Source organism: Muntiacus reevesi, chromosome 13 (assembly GCF_963930625.1).
Source record: "Muntiacus reevesi chromosome 13, mMunRee1.1, whole genome shotgun sequence".
NCBI lineage: Eukaryota > Metazoa > Chordata > Mammalia > Artiodactyla > Cervidae > Muntiacus > Muntiacus reevesi.
The window spans coordinates 11,140,191-11,162,387 of NC_089261.1; the positions used below are offsets into that span (position 1 = coordinate 11,140,191).

Consider the following 22,197-nt stretch of genomic DNA (forward strand, 5'->3'; position numbering starts at 1 on the left):
ACATGATGAACTTCACTTGTCTTACATCTTCTGATTTATGCTTATCTATCTGTCTTAATGTCTGATTTTTCTGATACTAACTTCCCTGATTATTCTTCACAGCTGTCCTCATACCCATTCTCTTGCTCACATCATGCCTGCTGTAACCATTAAAGCCATCTCTTGCTAAATACTGAAGTGCTACTATTTTTGTCCCTGCATTATATGACATTGCATGACTCTACTATGAATCACATTAAACAAAAATGAAGGGATATTGCCATTAAAGTAATGTGTAGCAACATTTACTTGCTGAGCACTAATTTTAGAATGCCACATCTCTCTTAATTATTTACCTGCGAAAATATCGATTTATAAAACCAAATTTTGTTTTCTACATCATCATCAAATTTTACAGACTTCTGAGCTTTGGGGCACTATGGTTGGCACCAGAGATACAAATGAGTCAAAGACAGTCTTTAGCATGAGTTGATACTCTTTAATAAGCCAGGAAGTATGATAAGAGCTATAGTCTACAATCCTAACAATCTTGTAGGGTATATAATGTGATTCTGGTTATGCTTTTAATCCCTATTTTTTTTCCACATGAGAAATGTGCAGTTGCAAACCCTGAATCTCAGTCAACACAGCTAGTAATCAACAGAAACAAAGAAAACCCAGATTCATCCAGTACCAAAACCTGAATCCATCTCACTATGCCACTTTGTCTCCTAGGAGTGATGGATGAAACATGCCCTAACTTCAGCATGGCTTAGGTTTTGCTTTCATTCCACACAACTTCCTTTCAGACACTGACTGTACCACCGAGGTGGAAGAAAGTGCTTATCTCAGAGGTTCCTCCAGCGGCTTTGTGTCATTCTAACAGAGTATCCCAGAGACTATTCTGCTTAATGCCTTTACTGATGAAGGAATTAAGAAACTTGTAACACTGGCTGCTGATACTCAAGTAGGCAAGAACAGCTGTTACCAATCCTAGTTTCACATTAGAAATAGTAATTCTCATCCTTGGTTACACATTATAATTACCTGCTTAAAAAAAAAAACTCCTGATGTGCAGGTCACATCCCAGAGCAGCTAAAAAAGAATCTCTGGGGGGTGGGACCCAAGAATCAGAATTCAGTGCAAAAGCTGCCTCGGTGATCCTTACAAGCAATCAGGGGTGAGAATTAGCTTTAGAATACAAGAATAGCATTCACTAAGTGACTTTGATAAATGGAGGGTAGGGAGGAGGAGAAGGTTCCAATCCAAAAAAGATGAGACCAAACGAAATGGATAGAAAACAAACAGCACTTTGAAGTCAGCAAGGAATAAGCATGAAAAGCAGTGTTTCTAAGAATTTACACTGTCTCCATTCAAAGGCACTTTGACTAAAGGAGAGACTGCTATTCCTCTAGCCTGGTTCAGGAAAGTTAGAATTCTCACCTGTAAGGTTCCAAAGTCTATGCTCTACAAGTCACACGATCCCCAGCAGTAACAGCTGTCACTGAGTACCAATTATGAGCCAAACGTTTTCGTTTCTAAACAACTTTAGGAAACAGGTCTCTCTTTTACAGAAGATGGATAAAAAAGATAGCTTACATTTATTACTAAACCAGTTAGTTATCTGGACCAGTAACACCCAACTGTAATCCTGGGGGCACTGAGTTGCTATCCCAGTGCACACAAAGCACTGCCTCTAGACAAAATACATCATGTCATTAAATGTTGCTGTGATAAGAGAATATATATATCCTTCTAGAAGTATCACTAATTCTGTGTCATTTTTACTTTTTATCGACCTGCAGATACTAAAATAACCTCTGCTATCATTTGAGAGCATATAATTTTAAAAAATATTAAGAAGGGGTCCTCCTGTATTGAAACTGGAACTCTCAGGCACTGCTTGTGGGAATATAAAATTATACACGCCTCTTTGAAAAGCAGTTTGGCAGTTACTTAAAAAGTTACACAGAGATATATCATAGCAATTCCACTCAAGAGAAATGAAACAAATGTCCACACAAAGACTTGTACAGGAATCAAATTCATGATCAAAGCAGTACTATTCATAATAGCTGAAAACTAGAAACAATACAAAGATCTATCAACTGATGAGCCAATAAACAAAATATAGTATAATCACACAATTGAATACTATTCAGCAATAAAAAGGAACTAACTACTGATATGTGCTACAATGTTAGTGAACCTCACAGACATTATGCTAAAGAAGCCAGACACAAAAACTACCTGCTGTCTGATTCTATTTATACAAAATATCCAGGAAAGGTAATCAATACAGATCAAAGCAGATTAGTGTTTGCCTGGGGCTGAGGGTGGGAATGGGACTGGGGGTGGAAACTGACTGCAAAAGGTCAGGAGAGAACTTTTGCTGGGGCAGGGGTATAGACATGTTCTAAAACTGGATCACAGTGATGGTGGCACAATTCTATAATCTGCTAAAAATAACTGAATTTTACACTTACAATGAGTGAATTTTATACTGTAAATTATACCCCAATGAAAGTGAAAGTCGCTCAGTTGTGTCCAACTCTTTGGGATCCCATGGACTATACAGTCCACGAAATTCTCCAGGCCAGACTACTGGAGTGGGTAGCCTTTCCCTTCTCCATGGTATCTTCCTAACCCAGGGATCGAACCCAGGTCTCCCGCATCGCAGGCGAATTCTTTACCACTGAGCCACTAGGAGTGGGCAGCCTCTCCCTTCTCCAGCGGATCTTCCCGACCCAGGACTAGAACCAGGGTATCCTGCACTGCAGGCGAATTCTTTACCAACTGAGCTATCAGGGAAGCCCTATATCTCAAAAACGTTATTCAAAAATATTGTAGAAGGTCACTGGATTAAAGTTGTAAAAGAGGAGGGTCATCATACTGAAAGACTGGGAACCACTGATACAGACAATAGTGAAGGAATTCAGCAAGAGTGAGGGTGCATAAATGAAGTAAAATAGAAATTCTCTGGGTAAAAAATTTTAGTAACAGTTATATTTACTATACACTTGAACCACAGAACTAAGTAGTATATGCCTATTTGACTTGTGAATGTCGTCTTATACTCACTCTATTTCATCAAAGTGCTCAGCTTCCTGCAGGAGATGCCCTGAGCACACAGCCTTCGACTCAATGGAATCAAGGACATGAATTAACCAGAACAGACGACAAAACATAAGCGACAGAAGAAAAGTACTGAAGTGCTCTTGGTGGTCAGTAAGAGGAGAGATTAAAACAGGTGGGGAACAAACAGCAAAGGCCTCATGAGGGAAGCAGTAACTCAGTTTGGCCTTACGGCCTGGGGAAATTCCAACAGGTGGCAACAAGAGGAAAGAGCGAGGTGGGAAAGCACAGGGCATTCTCAGGAAACAGGCTAGTCTGGTCGAAGCACAGGTCATAGAGAGGGAGTGGGAGATGAGGCTGGAAACGTGTAGGTCCAGATGGTACAGGGCCCGAATGCCATGCCAAGGAGCCTCAACTTTATCTAGTTGGCAAAGGGGAGTCCTCAGAAAGTAATGAGTTGTTCAGAACTTCCATGGAAGAAGGTAATCTGACAAAAGGAAAAAATGAAGGGGCAGAGCGTACATGCAGGAAGATAAAGGTGTGATTATTGCCTAAAGTTTAACAAAGGATGTGACAGTGTAGAAAGGAGGGGGCAGATTCTTTGATCCCAGGAAGGAGGGGAGGTTCATGTTGAATTACAATTCATCTCTTGAGCGCTTCTGCTTTGTCATTTTTTCCAGTGCTCTTGGGATCTGTCTGTCTCTCCCACTGGCAGTTAGAGTCCATTACTAACACCTTTGGCAGTCTGTGTTTCAGAAGACACATTTTTCATTCACTTTGTTTTTCCCCCAAAGGATTCTATTTGACAAATAAATTCCTTTCACTTTAAGGAAGTGCATGCAAGGAATGACTTTTTAATTAATTTCTGCCAGTTTTTAAATAGGATGTTAATTTTGAAAAAGTGGCCTCAATCCTATGCTATGTTCAACTTCAATCTGGTTTTTGAAGAATAAGTCAAATATCAAAATAGACTGCAAGGCTTTGAATCGACTCTAAATAAAAACTGATGTGCTTTTCATAGAGTTCCTATTAAACACTGAAGTTCCTTTGCAATAATCTGTCTGTATACAGACTGCATAAAAGAAAACACTACTGCTTAAGAGAATTAATTTTACCGCAAAGAGTTTAAACACTGTGTTTTATAGACTTTTTATAACACCTATTTGCATAAACCACAGCTTTTCTTGCTCTGTGACCTTAGATGAGTCACATCCTTTTAAGGCTCTAATTGTTTCCTCAAGTGTAAGATCAAAGAGTCAGACAGTAGAAGCTAAGTAACAGGTTAAACCTGACCTTCAAAATTGTAGTAAGAAGGAATTCTCACCATCTTAAAACATTATGCTAGAAATCTGAAGTCAAAGTGGTAATTACCTACGCTTTCAGTCTTCAGATCAATAAATCTTTTCAGGATTGTGGCCATGTGTATGGCACTATACCAAGCATTGTTGGGATAAAAATCAGTTAAAGACACAGTCCCTGCCTTCATATTGTCTAAGCCTAGCAGGAAAACAAACATCATCATTGTGAGATTAAATGGCAAGGAAATATAGACCTCAGGATTTATCAGTTAGATAAACTGAGTCTGAGAAAGAGCATCACAGGTCAGTGCCCCTAACCTTTGAGGACAAGCTAATGTTTATCCTCTGTCGGCAGCCCTCCCTTCAGGAGGGAAGAGACTGACTGTGTGGAGTATGAGTTGGATGGACAGAGAATAGAAGGTCTTCTGTGCACAGTTTATAACTTTGTTAGTTTTATTTCTGTGAAATAATTATGGAATAAAGATATTAAGTGATGAGGTATATCCAAAATTCAGTTAATTTATATAATATTAGAAAACATGAAATTGACATCTATTACTTAAGTCTTATCATGAATCTAGAGGGAAGGCCATATGCTAAAACACCTCTGACATCATGGTTACGTCTTCCCTGCACTCTGAGCCTGACCACAGCAATGTCATAGCGGAAAGAATGACTGGTATCCATAGAAACATCACCAGACTGGGACCATGTAAAAAGCTGTAACCTAGCAACTGATGACGAGAGGTGTGTGTAGGGGGAATTCTTCCAGTTCAGCGAATGATAAACATGCAACACTGAATGTGACTAATGATACTAGGGAAGTGTGGAAAACCTGACTTATCTGTAGAGAACTGGGAATGTCAGGCTTTTTTTTTTTAAAAAAAGCAGCTTGTACCATGCTGCTTAATTTTAAACAGGAAAAGCATGTAAACACCTCCTCGCTGCCTATAGTATCAGCCGTTTGCATGGAAAGTACCTTACACGTCATGACCAGAATGGAAAATACATTCTATAGTGGCACCAATCATTTCAACCTCTATCTCTCATCATACAGAGGCAAGAATTTTGTTGAGAGAAGAAACCATCTCCAGTCTCAGAGAAGGATGGATATGTTCTATATGTAAAGAAGGCAACATTACAAAGCTCCCAGATTCTCAATATACCACATAAATGTGAGAATGTTTCCCTTAAGCATTTTCTTTTCAATAGAGATCACATAAATAGTCTATACACATGGACATTTAGAGAGTGGAAGAACCATCTAGTTCAATTCCTTCATTTTACAGTCACAGTCTGAGAACCAGAGTGAATTTTTTTTTTTAAGCTCAGAAAGTTAGTGACAGAGCATGGGCTAGAACTGAGGTCTTCTGTTTTCCAGGCCAACCCTTTCCATTAAAGGAGAATTCCATTTTTTTCCCTTCATGTCTAAAGAGGAACACCATTTGGACTTTATGAGAATGAAAAACAAAAACCACTGGGATCTCAGGGTTAATCTGTTGTAACAGTTAATGTTACCCTACTTAATATAAAAATGAATGTGTGTCACAGCTCAGTCAGTAAAGAATCTAAGTGCAGAAGACCTGGGTTCGATCCCTGGGTTGGGAAGATCTCCTGGAGAAGGAAATGGCAACCCACTCCAGTATTCTTGGCTGGAGAATTCCACGGACAGAGGAGCCTGGCAGGCTACAGTCCATGGGGTCCCAAGAGTCAGACGTGACTTAGAGACTAAACACCATACTACCCTAGGGCAATTTGAACAACATACCCTTTTTCTTTGGAAATTCTATTCCAGGTTATAGTGTCAAAGGAATTTATTCAAATCTGTGATTATCAGAGATATTGCCTGAGTACAAAAAGACCAACAGCTTCTCTATTTGGAACAAGATGGTATACGTGGCACTGTTACAAGAGTCTGCCATCCCACTCAGCTTCCTTAACTACTTACTAATGGATCAGTGATTTACAAACATGTTATAATACACAGGTGAAAAAACATTTTTTCCAAATATTACGCAGAGCTTTAATGCATGAAACATAAAACTGCTCAGGTTGAAATGGAAATGGGGGAGGGGACAGGAATCCACCAGCGAAATGTCCTTTTCAGCTCTTCCTTCCTTGAAACTATTCTGAGGTACCTCTTAGAAACCTATGGCTCCTCTGACCACAGTTTGAGAACCACTGATCTAAACCAATAGCTGTCCAAGTTATGAGTGTGGTGGTGGGGGTGGGTTTTCCCTCTCCATATGCTTTCCCATATATAATCTTATAAGAAGCCTCAATAAACAGATACAGATAAGGGTAACCTTTTATTAATATTAAATATTTTATAAATTTAACTAAGATTTATAAGATCATTAAAAATAACTAGGTCTTAAAAAATTGAAATTGGAGGATAAGAATGATAGTACCAGCTTTATTCAGTATCAATGTATTTGTGGATTTAGCTTTGATTTTAAAGCACTGAAGTAGTTACAAATGCGGCCAGTTTCTACACAGCTCATCTTACAACAGTGTCATACTATTTAGTTAACGGAGAGGGCACAAAGGCAATGTAAGCTGGCAGCACACCCTGAGACACCAATGGTCTTTCACTCATTTCATGTGACCCTCATCGCAAGAGAGCACATGATGTGTATCCTGGTAATGACTCTAAAGTGCGACAAAATTTTAAATATAGTCAAATTAGTGGAATCTCTGAAAAGAAGACATTTACAAACATTTTCTAGTCTAGCCCAGCTAGACTGGAAGTTCTTTTTCAATTCTAAAAAGTATATGAGAACATCGGATCACTGTCCTGGACGCCAATGAAGAGCAATGGAGAAGACGCTGTCACGGTTAAAACATTATCAGCTTTTCTACTGATTATGTCTACTCACTGGATACAGATACACTATTTTTCACGGCAACAATATTTAGGGACCAGACCTGTAGGTCAGCCAGCATAGGTAACAAAAGAGTGCATAATTTGTGGCCATTTTTTGTTTTCTCTGCCAGTAAAGGCCAATCTTACTATTACCTGCAATCATTTGCCAGGTATAAAACTTAGAGGCCTCACCTCACACCAGGCAGGGGCAGCTCATTTAACTCTGTTTCCATCACTCCAACACAACACACTAATCTGTCTACAGAGACCAAGGGAAGCCACATTTCAAGGTTAAAAAAAAAAGGATGACTATCAATGTACTAAGTCAAACCTAGCAGCATTAAGAAAACCTACTCCCACAGTGATTCATCTAAATCTTGGGCCTGGCAACCCCCCAAACTTAGACTTAATGTGCCAGAACCTCTGGCTCTCCTCTTTTGAAAAAGATAATCAAAACATGATATAGTTGTAACAGAACCAACCTAAGATTCCTGAATCAGGCACAGTTCTCTCTGGGTAAATAATTAAGATCAGTCTCAAATAATCAAGATACGAATCTACCCATAAAAACACCCATATGCTGAACGAACAAGCAATTACCACCTTAATGTGTTTAACCTACTAATTAGCAACAGTACCAATCTGGAAAAAGCTGAAAATGCTGTCTTCACAGAGAGCTCCTATAGGCAAAAACCCCTTTTCTCTTCTAGCTGAAATGAGCCTCTTAACAAATCCTTCTCAATCTTCATAGCACCTCCTTGATAAAACACACACAAGCTGCTGAAAGTGGACCCTAAACCTCTAGATTCATTTTACTCAGTGACTTTGAAGTTAAGGGGCATCCAAAATATGCAGCAAATAACAACAACAACAAAAAAAACAAGCCAGTGAGATGGAAATACATGTGAGAAGGTTTTTGTTTCTGATTGACCACCTCTCCTAGAAAAGGTACAAAAACCAATCTTAACACCACTAGTTAATTCATAACCACTTTAAAGCCTTGAGTAATTCACTGAATTTCTGATGATCAGTTTCCTTATCTGTCAAATAAAGAATAATTGCTACCAGTTTCATCACAGAGTGGTAATGAGATCTGAGGAGGTCCCATATGTGTCCTTTTGGAACTTTGAATTAACTGTTGTCTGGTTGGGAAATAATCTTGTCTTCAAAACTTCTTTCAAGGATAAGCTGACTAAAAACTGCCATGTCTTTTTTTCTACAACACAAAACCGGTAAATGAAACAGACTTTAAGGAGAAGACAAGTAAAATACACCCAAAAGCCCATTCAGTAATTAAAACTACTTTTGATGAGCAGATGTTGTTCACTGTAAAGTGTTCTAGAAACAAGGATGGTTATGTGTCACCAGGCAGAGCCACAAAAGTCACAGTTTTAAAGCCTTTAACCCTGAGAAAGAAACCTGGGAGAAATTTGCTTCAAAAAGTACACGGATGCAGAGCTGCTAATCCCAAACGAGCTGTTTAAAGAACAGGGATCTGTTTACTCTTCAGGGGAAAATTAGTCTTTTCAGGGAAGATTAGCTCCAGCTAGTGTGCATCCTACCTTCTTTGTGTGTGGATAAGACATTAGAGGCAGACCGAGGAATACAGCTTAGAACAGGCAGAAGACAGACAAAGCACCTGCTTGCACCAACTTCCTCCTACTCATGTCATCCCACAGCCACCAACTCAGAAGAGGGGTTCTCCTAGCGGCTGAGAGTGTGGGGGACGAACGAGAAGAGGGGGGTCATAGAGGGTAGAAGTCAGGGCTAGACCGAATGAGAACTCATCCGCATACAGCTTCAGTCACTCCGAATAAATTCTTGGGGACAATCAACAGAAGGCGCTATAAAACAGAGCCTCAGGCACTGAGAGTGCCCAGATGGCTGTGGGAAATTTAACGCAATATTTCACCTCAATACAACAGAATTCTCACTGTTCTACTTATATGAAACCAACGTGGATATTTAAAGGGTAGCTCAAACTTTGTCCAACAGTAATTATTCGATTTTATATTCCAACCCTTCCCCTAGCCTTTGGTCTCTCAAGTTAATGAGGCCACCATTCCCTTAGGGAGCCCAAGACGAAAACCCAGGAGTCATTTTTTATTATTCTTTTCTTAACTCCCTTTCTCACATCCATCGATTCCATTCAAAACTCTTGATTGGTTCTACCTTCAGAACATACACCCCATCTAACCCTTCTCATCCCCTCTATAACCAAAGCGACCATCAACTCTCCACTGGAGAGTGGCTTCTTCCCTGACCTCTAGGCTTCCACTGCTAGCCCCTATAATCCATTCTCCCACAGTAGTGAGAGTAAAATTTTAAAATAGTTATCGATCAGGTCTTGATGCTCCTCTGCCAAAAGCAGATCACTGGCTTCGCAGCACATTGAATAAAACCCCCAAATCTGTATCATGGCAGGAAAGGGCCTACATCATCTGGTCACTGACTACTCCCCTTTGACCTCTTCCTAAGCCACGGTCACATCAGGCTGCTTTCCATTCATTCCTAGGCTGGAGAAGGTGTGGAGAAAAGGGAACCTTCGACACCACTGGTGGGAATGTAAACTGGTGCAGCGGCTATGGAAAACATTGTGGAAGCTCCTTAAAACTAGAATTACCAACCCCACTCCTGGACAAATATCCGGACAAAACTGTGTATTTCAAAAAGATAATGCACCTCGATGTTCACAGCAGCCTTATTCACAATAGCCAAGACAGGGAAGCAGCTTAAATGTCCATCAACAGGTGAATGGATAAAGATGTGGTACAGCCCAGAAATAAACCCACGTACCTACAGCCAATTTATCTTTGACAAACAAGGCAAGAATATACAATGGAAAAAAACAGTCTCTTCAGCAAGCAATGTTGGGAAAGCTGGCCACTTGCCAGTAAATCACTGAAGTTACAACATATCCTCTCAACATACACAAAAATAAAGACCTAAACATAAGACATGACACCATAAAACTCCTACAAGAGATCATAGGCAAAACATTCTCTCACATAAATTGTACCAATGTTTTCTTAGGTCAGTCTCCCAAGGCAACAGAAATAAAAACAAATTTGCACAGCAATGGAAACAAACCACAAACAAAACGAAAAGACAGCCTACAGAATGGGGGAAAATATTTGGAAATGATGTGACCAATAGGGGCTTAATTTCCAAAATATGCAAATAGCTTATACAACTCAACAACAACAAAAAAACAACCCAACTGAAAAATGGAGAGCAGACATAAATAGACATTTCTACAAAGAAGAAACAAAGGCTTCCCAGGTGGCTCAATGGTAAAGTACCCACCTGCAATGCAGGAGACACAGGTTCAATCTCTGGAATGGGAAGATCGCCTGGAGAAGGAATGGCAACCCACTCCAGTATTTTTGCCTGGGAAATCCTATGACAGAGGAGCCTGGTGGGCTACAGTCCATGAGAGGGTCACAAAGAGTCAGACATGACTTAGTGACTGAACAACAACAAAGGTATCCTCAGGATATATGCAGCAATGTCGATACTAGGTGCTACAGGATAAACCTAACTCAACTCCCAGTAGGGTCAATTTTACACAAATATTTTTTTTTTTTTTTTTAAATATTATTTTATTAGTTGGAGGCCAATCACTTTACAACATTTCAATTTTACACAAATATTTTTGAAAAGAGATTTGACTTCTAGACAAAACAGTTTTACATGCTGATAAGTGCTGGGGACACTTCAGATTCTTCCATCCTCTCAAATTAGAGAATCAACATTGGACTAGATGCGGAAATCTCATCTTCATGATGAGGATATGATGGTTACCATTTATGGAGCACTCACTGTATGCTAGACATCATAGTTAGAGTTTGCATATATTAACTCATTCAGTCCTCATAACATCAGATAATAGTAATAATACTATTGTTTCCATTATACAGAGGACGAAATTAAGATTTTAAAGAGTGGAAAAAGTTTCCTGTACTCACCCAGCTAACAAATAGCATAGCTGGTGTCTGGTCTCAGGGCTGTCTGGGCTCCAAAGCCTGTGACCTTGATTGCTACCTCAGAAATTTGAAACTGAGGCAAAGGAACCCTCATCAGTCTTGAACTGGAAGAGCCTTAAATAAGTCACATATCTTTTGGTCCCTCCAGTTTTTCTCAGCTATAAAATTAGGACAGTTCCCATCCTTTCCATCATCATAACATGGATCCAAACGCTTAAGAGATATATATCATAGCATTCTATTTATAGAGCTGAAAAGAATCTTGGTCATACAAACACCTGAATATGAATGTTTATGGCAGCCTTATTTATAAGAGCCAAAAAGTGGAAACAACCCAAATGTCCATTTATTAATGAATCAATAAACAAAATGTGTTGCATCCATGCAATGGAATATTCTTCAGTCATAAAAATGAGGTTTTGATATATGCTACAATGTGGGTATACCTTGAAAACATTATACTAAGGGAAAGAAGTCAGCCACAGAAGGTCACATATGTATGATTCTATTTACAAGAAATGTCTAGAATAGACAAATCCATCGAGATAAAAAGTAGATTAATGGTTTTCAGGTGTCAGGGTGTGGGATGGGGGTTAGGAGGAACAAGGAATGACTGCTAATCGGCACAAGCTTCCTTTTTTGAGAGGTGTGAGATGTTCTATAATTAGATAGTGGTGATGGTGAAACTGTACACTGTTAAAAAGCAAATATGGTATATGAATCCTATCTCAACAAATAAACATTAAAAAAAAAAAAAAACATGGAGGCCATAGCAGCAAAGGAAATACATTTAAAAATACTTTGGACAAAAAAAAATACTTTGGAGAAATAAATCATCTATACTTCAATTAAAAAAATAGTCTGGACAAAAGCATCACGGAAATATCAACACATTTTAGATATCATACATTTCATGCTTATAAAAACACATTATTTACTCTGTAAGAAAAGCACGGCCTTCTACTCCTTTTTCTGGTTGTTAACTTGTCCTAAGAGAATCTTAATTCACTTCAAAGTACTCCACTCCTCTAGTTCCTGAATACTCAGTTAATAAAATGATAATAAAATCTAAACTGGCTGCTGATGGAAACCCAAGGGGCTTGGCCTGCTTAAAGAGAGAAAGGAAAAAAGCCACAAAACTCACCAAGGGCCTACATTCAAGGCCAGAGAAGATAACAAGAATCTAGATCTAGTGGAAATGTTATCCTCCCATATTCTTCTGGGAACCACTTATCAGAATTGTCTACAGAAAAATTAGGCAGAGGAACCTCAACTATAAAAGTACTACCTTAGTAAAATAACCATCAACACTGAAACAAATTCTTAACTTCATATTCTGCTTAACATAAACACATTATCTCATTTCGATTTCAACAGTACTCGCATTAGGTACAACTTTTTACCCCCATTTCAAAGATAAGGAGAGGGAGTCATAAACAAGGTCACTCGGTAAAGAAGCAGAGTCAAGATTCAACGTGCTTCTGAATTCTAAGTTCCGGGCTCTCCCTATGTCATGTTAAAACTTGCTTTCTCCCACCACCTATCTTTCACCGGATCAAAAAGCAGAGTTGAGGCGGCTTCTGCTCATGTCACTTTGTAACATGAACTCAGCTCCCAAGAAATAATTTCCTCTTAAACTGTTCTGGTTTGTTGTATCCCTTTCATAAGTCCCCATAAGAAACATTAATTCAGAATAAGTATTAAATGTTTTTGAACAAATAAATCAATCTGGCCAGGTCGACCTAGTCAATCTTTAATGAGAGGACTTCCCTGGTTGTCCAGGGGTCCCAGCCAATGCTGGGAACACCAGTTCAATTCCTGGTCCAAGAACTAAGATCACACATGCTGCAGAACAACCAAGTCCTCACGCCATAACGACTACAGTCTGCAAGTCCTAGAGCCCAGGCTCCGCAACAAGAGAAACCACCACAATGAGAAGCCCGAGCACTGCAACTAGAGTAGCCCCTGCTCGCCGCAACCAGAGAAAGCCCATGCAGCAACGAAGACCCAGCACAGCCACAAATCAATAATTAAAAAAAAATTTTTCATGAATGATGGATGAAGGCTCAAAAACCTATAAAATCTTAAAAGGATAGAGATTCCCTTCCCAGTTGCTGAAAAAGGTTTTAGAACTGACTCTGAAAGGCTCCTGAGCTGGCCCTGTAATGACTTCCTGAAGAACTGTCCGGCCCTTCCTTTCCAGCCAATCAAATGGTGATCTGATTCCCTAGCGAGAAACGTGCAGGCAGCTCCACCGCCACCTGAATTCTCACCTTCACATACATCCTGAGAGCTCCTGTGACTAGCTCTTTCCCAAGTTTTTGGCATCTCTCTCCTTGGGTCTCCCCCTGCCCCCTCCACCCGCCGGCACCCTTGGCTCCACCTCTCCTCCTTCCTCTCCCTTTCTCTGCTGGTAGCATCTACTTTGGACTTCCTGGTGAGGCATGAGGTTTGGACCAGTCTCAGGGTCCCCGTGCCCCTAGAGGAGGGCACAGCAACCTTCCAGTATTGCTCCCACAATACTCCAGTGTTCTTGCCTGGAGAATCCCCATGGACAGAGGAGCCTGGTGGGCTACAGCCCACGGGGTTTCGAAGAGTCGGACACGACTGAGCGACTAAGCACAGCACAAGGTGCCCGTGAGAAGCAACCAAGACACAACCTATGAAGTAACTCCACACGCTGCTCTAGCTGAGCCTTTCCCAGAGACCCAAGCACCAAACACTAACCATTTGGACAAGGGCATGGATAAAGACAGATTTCTCCTGAGAACATCTGTGCTTAGGGATGCGATCAGAGTAGTTCTTTTTTCCTCTAATACAAGTAACAACTCGTTTTATTTTCAATACATAAGAAGGCACGAGGTATAAAAGTAAATCCAGCTCCTAATTTTCAAAAGTAAGTGGCTTTAGAGACCAGGGCATTAACAACATTGCTGCATTTGTTAAAAGGTGTGCTCATATTTAAGTTAGATTTTCACCTACTCAGCTCTCATACTCCTTCTTTGCATTGATTTCACAATCTTGACTTTGGTTAATTAATACTTCTATGATACCACACTATAAAGGTACAAATAAAGAACTTCTATTTAATGAGGAAATAAAGAGAACACATTTTATATATACAGCTACACATACCTCCTTTCATATTTAAACAATAAGAAATGTGCATTCACAATGAAAATCATTTGCTCTAGAAATTTTCCGTAAGCTTTCAGTTTAAAGATGGCACCATTTGGACTTCCCTGGTGGTCCAGTGGTTAAGAATCCACCTGCCAATTCAGAGTACATGGGTTCAATCCCTGGTCCAGAAGATCACACATGCCATGGAGCAACTAAGCCCGAATGTCATGACTACTGAGCCCATGGGTCGCAACTACTGAAGCCTGCGCACCTAGAGCCCACGCTCCACAACAAGAGAAACCTGCACGCTGCAGCCAGAGACTAGCCCCTGCTCACTGAAACTACAGAAAGTCCAAGCACAGCAACTAAGACCCAGGGAAGCCAAAAATAAATTAATTAATTAAAAAAAAAAGAAAAAAACGGCAAATTTATTTTTTTTAAAAAAGATGGCACCACTTAATAGCTGAACTAAATGCATTAACATAATTTTACCAGTGACAGGCTTTCTCTAGGTAAAAGAATCACAGACTTGTAGCGCTATAAGGAACATCGAATCATTAAGCAAACTCTTAGATTTTAAAAATGAGAAGACTCCCAAGTTAAATGATTGCCAAAAGCTCATAGTTAGCCAGTAACTAGCAAGGGTCTTTGCTCCTAACGCCTAGTTCACCACAGTTGAAATTCTTAGAGGTGAAAAACACTTCAGTTACTGGTATCAATACCAAAGGCAACAAAAACGAGAACTACTCTTACCATATATATGTTGACATCAAACAGAAGCTCTGTTTTAACTTTTAGTGTTTTATACCATAAATTCTTTTTTTCTAATATCATAAGTTCTTAACTCATGACTCACCCTGCTGAGTTGGTCCAATAACCTTTGGTTCTGTTCTGATAACTCCTGGACGGCCCGTGTTTTCTCTCGATCTGCTTCCCGTAGATGAACCTGCTGCCTCTCCAACTCATCCTGAAGCTGCTTCACATCACTCTCCAGCTCAGACACACGCCCTTCCCACTCGCCTTCTCGGTTCTCAAATCGTCTTCTTAGTTCGTGTTTCTCTTGTTCTAAGTGCTGGGTGAAAATGAAGAGGATTTTTAAACTGTCAAAAATTACAGAGTCGTTCATTTTTTTTCTTTTTTCATACACTTCTAACTTTTCCTTTTCCTAGTCAGTCAGCACAACAAAACACTCTGCCCCATAGGACAAGTTGCGCATTTCACAGCTGCAAAAATATCCCTTTCTGCCAGAGTAAGGAAGGCTAACTTCACAAAGAGAACCCCATTCCTACTGAAATACTTAATGTTATTATGTTTATTCCTGTCCTTGGGCATGGGGGTTCTAGACTTAGGAACTCACCTGAAATTTAGTAAGTCATCTATTAATCAGTGAAATATACATTTAAGCAACTTAAAACAAGCCCTTAAGAAACCTTTTTTTGCTGTCATCTGTTATGCTTGGCATAATACCAGGCACTTAGAATTTTCAGAGCAGAAAGGACTTCAGAAATCCTCCAGATCAACTACCTCTTCTTAAAATGAAGCAACAGAAGAGATTCTGCAACCAGCTTAAGGTCTGTTCTAGCAAATGGGAGAGCTGGGGTTGGGGTCTCCCTCACTTGACTGTTTAATGTTCTAAATCACAACTCAATAAACATTTGCTGCTATATAAAGCACTGCATTTCAAAATCATCAAGGCAAGTTCAGGCCTACATTTATTAAATTATAGCCTATGATCCTTGCATATTTATTTCTGATTCATTCATTCTTGAGTACCTGTTATAGGTTAGCCATTGAAATAATGTTGAGCAAAAGAGACTTGGTCTTTCCCTTTATGGAGTTTCCACTCTAGTGAGAGGTTGATAAAAGTATTATGTTGTACACTGTGACAAATGGTATACAGGAAAAGTACAGATGGTTTGAAGGAGCAACAACAGAAAAGAATTCTTTTTGGATTGAAGGAAATAAGAACATCTTTTTGTTTCTGTAAGATAAATACGAATGCCTCTTCTCAGAGTCAAGTATGTTTTTCTACTTAAAAAGCATAGGATGAGGACTTCACTGGTGGTCCAGTGGTTAAGAATCCACCTTGCAATACAGGTGGATGTGGGTTCAATCCCTGGTCCAGAAACTAAGATCCCACATGCCTCAGAGTGGAGCAAGCCTCCGTGACACCCTAACTAACCTGTCCCACAACTAAGAGCCCACCTGCCACAACTAGAGAGTCCACAACACAACACAGGACCCCACCTGCTGCAACTCAGGCCCGATGCAGCCAAATAAACAAATAGATTTAAAAAATAAACAAAAAAAAAAGCATACCAAGTACAAAAAAAACCAAGTAAATACCTCAGAGTATAAGAGATGCATATGAGAAGTAAAGCAATGGTCCTCAGCTTTTGCTGTCAGAAAATCTCTGGTATAATTGTTCAAAATATATCCACCTAAACACTGATTTCAGACTGTGATTCAGTAAAGAATGGGATGAGGCCTAGGAAGGCATCTGTCTGTCTACCCATTCATCTATTTAGGTTCTATTGGAAATTCTGATGCACTAAAGGCTGACTATCAAGCACTGAGATTGTTTCAACAAGCTAAGATGGGCATTTGCATCTTTTCCTTCAACGTACTCAGACATCTTTTCACCTTGTGAATCTACACTCTTATTCTATCCAAGTTCTCACCTTTCATATGTTTTTTAGGATGCCTCTTTTGGAAAGTCTTAAGAGGCCATGTATAGTTATACAAGAAAATCAGTCTCATTATTTCACATCTGAGATGTGCCTAAAAAAAGATTTCTCTCTCAAGGGAGGGACTTGTACTTCTCAGCATGAAAATTTTCTGTTCTGTGCTTCCCTCATTTTGCTAAACTTCCAAAAATGAGGATGTTTTAGTCACTATACAAACTTCAGAAAGATGAGATGCAGAAGTAAATGGTAATTACAATTCTAAAATTGTGATACTTGGATTTATTGAGTTTTTCAAAAATGGAAAAGACTGAGCAGAAGGCAACAGCAAGAACTCAGTAATCACAGTATTACTGAGAGGCCAGATAAATTAGGCTTGTGTTCTAAAAGAACAGAGAGACTTAAAAATATTCAGCAAACAGCTGTTAGTGAACAGCCCAACTAAGCGACTAAAACAATCTAATCCACGTGCAGGGAGTGAGGCAGGGTTGAGGACAAGTGGTGCTGATCAATCTATTCTGTCCTTACATTTCTTCCTAATTCAGGTTTCCCAACACTCTGGGGAAAAAAATCAAGACTTTCCTATTAATGAACATACAGAACTTAGCCTTCTGTCTATTCTGAGAAAAGAAAGGTTTCTCCTAGAATTACATTTTCAGTGAAGTGCTAAATTAATATCAAATCTCTAGGAAGAATATCAGAAAGTGTATCGGTCAGGCTCTGTCCATGCTATTTCCTGCTTCTTGGGGTTAAATTGTATTTTAAAAGGTAATATCTACACCTGAAACTAACATAATGCTGTATGTCAATTATACCTCAATAAGAAAAAAGCTAATGTCAAAACTGTCAAGGTCATCAAAAACAAGAGAAGTCTAAGAAACTGAAACAGACAAAAAGAGACTAAGAAGATACAGAAACTAAATGTAAGGGTATCATGAAACAGAACAAGACATTTGGCAAAGGCTAAAAAAATCTACATGCTCAGTCATGTCTGACTCTTTGCGACCCCATGGACTATACAGTTCATGGAATTCTCTAGGCCAGAATACTGGAGTGGGTAGCCTTTCCCTTCTCCAGGGGATCTTCCCAATCCAGGGATCAAACCCAGGTCTCCCACATGGCAGGCAGATTCTTTACCAGCTGAGCCACAAGAGAAGCCCAAAGAAATCTAATTAAACTAAATGAAAAAGTTAAAGTGTTAGTCGCTCAGTCGTTTTGGACTCTTTGGAAGCTCAGGGACTGTACCTGCCAGGCTCCTGTGTCCATGGAAATCTCCAGGCAAGAATGGATAGCCATTCCCTTCTCCAGGGGATCTTCCCGACCCAGGGATGGAACCCAGGTTTCCTGCGTTGTTGGCAGAGTCTTTACCATCTGAGCCACCAAAATAGCCTCATAGCTACTAATAATGTATTAGTATTGGTTTACTAATTATGGCAAGTACTGGGGCAGGGCATATGGAAACTCTGTCCTATCTTTCCAATTTTTCTGTAAATCTAAAACCATTCTAAAAACAGTTTATTTAAAACTCTGAAGAAGTATCATTAGCTCACCTAAAATTGGTTGTTACGGAAATGGACTTCTGCCACGAACCAAAAAAGCATATTAATCTCCTAAGTCCAGGATACAGTTCTTGAACAATACAAAGGAAAAAAATACTATTTAAGTGGATCAAGCACTGAATGCAAATAAGGACTCCTGCATTTGCTTACCTAAATCTACTACCCAATTATGTAATCATTTTCACCTTACTTTTTTTAACAGAAAAGTTTAACAAGAACATTTCTTTTTTTTGAGGGGGGGGGTGCCCATATTGAACATGATGTGGAACTTCCCCAACCAGGGATCAAACCTGGACCCCTGCATTGGCAGACAGATTCTTAACCACTGGGCCACCAGGGAAGTCCCACCATATTTGTTTTGCCTCTTAAAAAAATTTTAAAAAGTAGTGCTAGAACCATTAGAATTGGCCTAGGGAAGAGGGAAGAAAATGTAACCTAGGGAAGAGACTACCTCTGCATTAAGAGAGAATTCACTCTCACCTGGAATGGGGGAAAAAAGAGAATCCTGAACTTTAAAAACTTATTTTTAAAAAAATAAATAAAGATTAAATCTCTGAAGAAAAAAGTGTATAAATTTAAGTTAGTGCCTTAGATCATAGCATACATAACATAAAATTTATCACCTTATCCATTTTTAAGTGTACTGTTAGTTCAGTAGCCCTAAGTCCATTCATACTGTTGTGCAACCAACACTCAGAAATTTAAAATAAACCTTTAACACTTGAGTTCATGTGCTGACCTGAGAGGAGTGAAGATTTTTAAAAATACGTTAGTAAGAGTTTTAAACTATTTTAATGTTGTCTATCAACTCAATAGCAAAAAGTAAAATGTAATTTATTCTTCTACAATATGACCTTTCTTGTTATAGAATTTGAAAATCTTTTTCCTTTGGTGAAGACATGTATAAAGGTTCCAAGTGGAACCCAGGATGTGCTTAACTACATATTCAGGATTACCCTTGAAAACTATCACTCATGAAACCAACTGATATTATGTTCCTTTCAAGATAGCTGTCTCTTTAATCAAGTCTCTCACTGAAGGGATTTCAAATCACAAGCATACATGTCTGCAGTAGTACTTCTATTTAGAGTCTGTAATCTAATCTCTTTTTCAAAAAAAGACACCCTTTTAGTCTGAGACATCTACTTCAAGTGGAAATCAAACAATTCAATTCACTGGGTTGCTTTTTGGCAATCTATATGTAGGTTTCACAAACCACTTTTCAGAGAGGTATCTCAGGAGCTCATCGACTGGCAGACCTAGTTAACAGGCCAACTTAACTACAGGGCGCTCACTGGTTTCCTTTTTTTCCTCTCTTACTTATTTTTGATATGTCGCTGGACTACAGACATACTTACTCGAAAAGTTTCTGAATCTACACTCTGACCATTTGACCAGTAGCAGTGATATGGAACCAGACAACGGTCAATTTCAAACTTTATTCAGGGCTGTACTATTCTCTTGTAACAAGAATAAAAAGAACTCATTGCCACCAAACTGGGAGACAATATTAAATGCATAGACAGAAAAAGATAAGCTCAACACCACTGCCACAGATGCACCTCCCAATCTTCACTTAAGAAAAAAAGACTCTAAAAATTTTTTTAGAAGTGGTGGCCACTTGTATCAGTTTCAAGGCCCTTTTCTCTAGTTAAGGGTAAGAAAACAGAAGCAAAAGACTTTGGTCCAGAGAGTTGGGAGAAATCTTACAGATATTTTAAGGGTTATTTATAACAATGGTTAAAGTTATATGGTTCTCACAAGTTGCGTTTGGCCATCTAACTGCATGTGTGAGACCCAGGAAAGAAACAAAAGTACTGTTTAAATATACTGAAGTCCAAATCAAATCACAACCAACTGTCACATGTTGAGCCCAGGCTCACCTGATTTCTGCAGTGGAACCATATTTCCCAAACCGTGAGTATTTGAAGGCTATATAAAGCTCCTTTAGGGGCACTTGTTTCCCACCATTCTGAGCTGAGGGGAAGTTAAGACAAGGGCATGTGGAAGCCCTTAACGCCAAAGCTAAAAAGCTTTAAGCTAACACCCTGATTAGCGATTAACTACCTCTCTGAAAACCTGAGGCATATTTTAAATGCTACCCGACTCTGTAATTCCTCTGTGTGCAGACATCACCCCAGTGCTGTATAAATTAGTCATACTGTAACCTCTATTTTAGATGCTGTGTACAGTACATATGTAGAACGGCCCACAGCGTTTGGGGCCATGCATGGACCCATTTGCTGTGAGAAGGGTAGGAAAGCCAGGTGGGTTCAAAGAATACACTCGTCTGATAACCCCAAACCCTCCATGCTACCCACCTCCCAGGTGGTTTTCTGTTAAGACAGGATAAGCAAGAAAGGAGTGGGGTGAGGTGGGTGAGTGCCTGGCTCCCGAAGCTACCCAGGGCCGGCGGGCGGGTACCTGGGCTCCCCCCACCCCCGCTTCCCACCTATCCCAGGAGGGACGTCCTCACCTCCAGCTTATCTGTTAGTTCCTTGTGCATCTGTTCGTACTGCCGGCTCATGTCCTGATTTCTCTCGAGCAATGCCTTGCCCAGTCGGGCCGCCAAAACCAGATCCTTCTCCTTCTGCCGGATCACTGACAGCAGCTCGGGATCCTGGGCGGGCGGCGGCTGCAGTCCGGCCGCCTCGGCTGGAGGCCCGGGCTCGGCCTGAGGATGCTCCCCGGGCTCGGACGGCCGTTCCCCAGCCGCCAGCAGCGCCAGCTCCTCCTCTAACGCCAGTTCCAACTCCCCGGGGCCCCCGGGGAAGGAGATGAGGGCAGCGGCGGTGGCGGCGGCTGGATTCCCGACTGCGTCCGCGGCCGCGGCGGGCAGCTCCATGCAGCAGGCGCTGTCCGGCTCGGCGGGTGCTGAAGCGCGGCCGGCCAAGCCCAGGCAGAAGGCGGACATGGCCCGCGCGCGCCGAGCCCGCAGCGGTGCGGCCCGGCCGGCGCGCGCCAGGCTGCAGGGGGGAGGGGCCCCGCCGCGCCGCCCCGCGCCTCGCCTCACGCCGCGGCACGCGCCCCTCGGGTCTCCGCGAGCCCTGGGCGCGGCGCGCGCCGGCCCGCCCCTCCCCCGCGCCGGCGGCACGCGCCCCCTCCCCCCGCCCCCGGGCTCAGCTGCTCGGCGCGCGCCGGGGAGGAGGAGGAGGGGGGGTGGCAAAGGGAAGGCTGAGGGAGGGAAGACTGCAGGGACGCGTAGCGGGAGGGGAGGTTGCGGGGAGGAAAGCCGCCGCCGGGTTTTCAGCCACCCTGTTGCTGCTGCTCCCGCTGCCGCCGCCGGCCGGGCAGCGCCTCACGGGGCGGGCTGCGCTCCGCTGTCGCTGTGACGCTCGCTGCTGCTGCCGGCGGCCGCTCTCTGCAGCCGCGCTCCATGTCCTTCGGCTCGGCGGCAGCCCCAGCAGCAGCAGCGGCGGCGACGGCGGCTGCTGCAGGCGCCGAGGCGGCGGCTCCACATCGCGCGCCGCGCGGCCGGGCGAGCTCCTTCCTGCCTGCCTCAGCTCCCTCCCGTTCCACCGGGCCAGCCGCGCCGCGCCCCGCCCCGGGCTTCCGGCCGCGCCCCCTCTCCCCGCCCCTTGCCGGCGCCTGACGCGCACGGGCACCTGTTCGCCGCGCCCGCGCGCGATT

The 22,197-nt window shown here is 41.5% G+C and overlaps 1 protein-coding gene across 2 annotated transcripts in view; it reads right to left on the bottom strand.

The window, feature by feature from the left end:
- BICDL1 (BICD family like cargo adaptor 1) overlaps positions 1-21,627 on the bottom strand; it is a 79,484-nt gene extending 57,857 nt beyond the window's left edge. Inside the window, exons 1-2 of one of the 2 annotated variants that reach the window (XM_065903719.1) lie at positions 21,044-21,627; positions 15,181-15,396 (exon numbers count right to left, since the gene is read on the bottom strand). In XM_065903719.1, coding sequence (XP_065759791.1) covers positions 15,181-15,396; positions 21,044-21,481 — 654 coding nt within the window. In that variant the 5' untranslated portion in view covers positions 21,482-21,627. The remainder of the gene's footprint in view (positions 1-15,180; positions 15,397-21,043) is intronic. The other variant, XM_065903721.1, reaches the window with a different exon arrangement.
- Between the last annotated feature and the right edge of the window lie 570 nt (positions 21,628-22,197).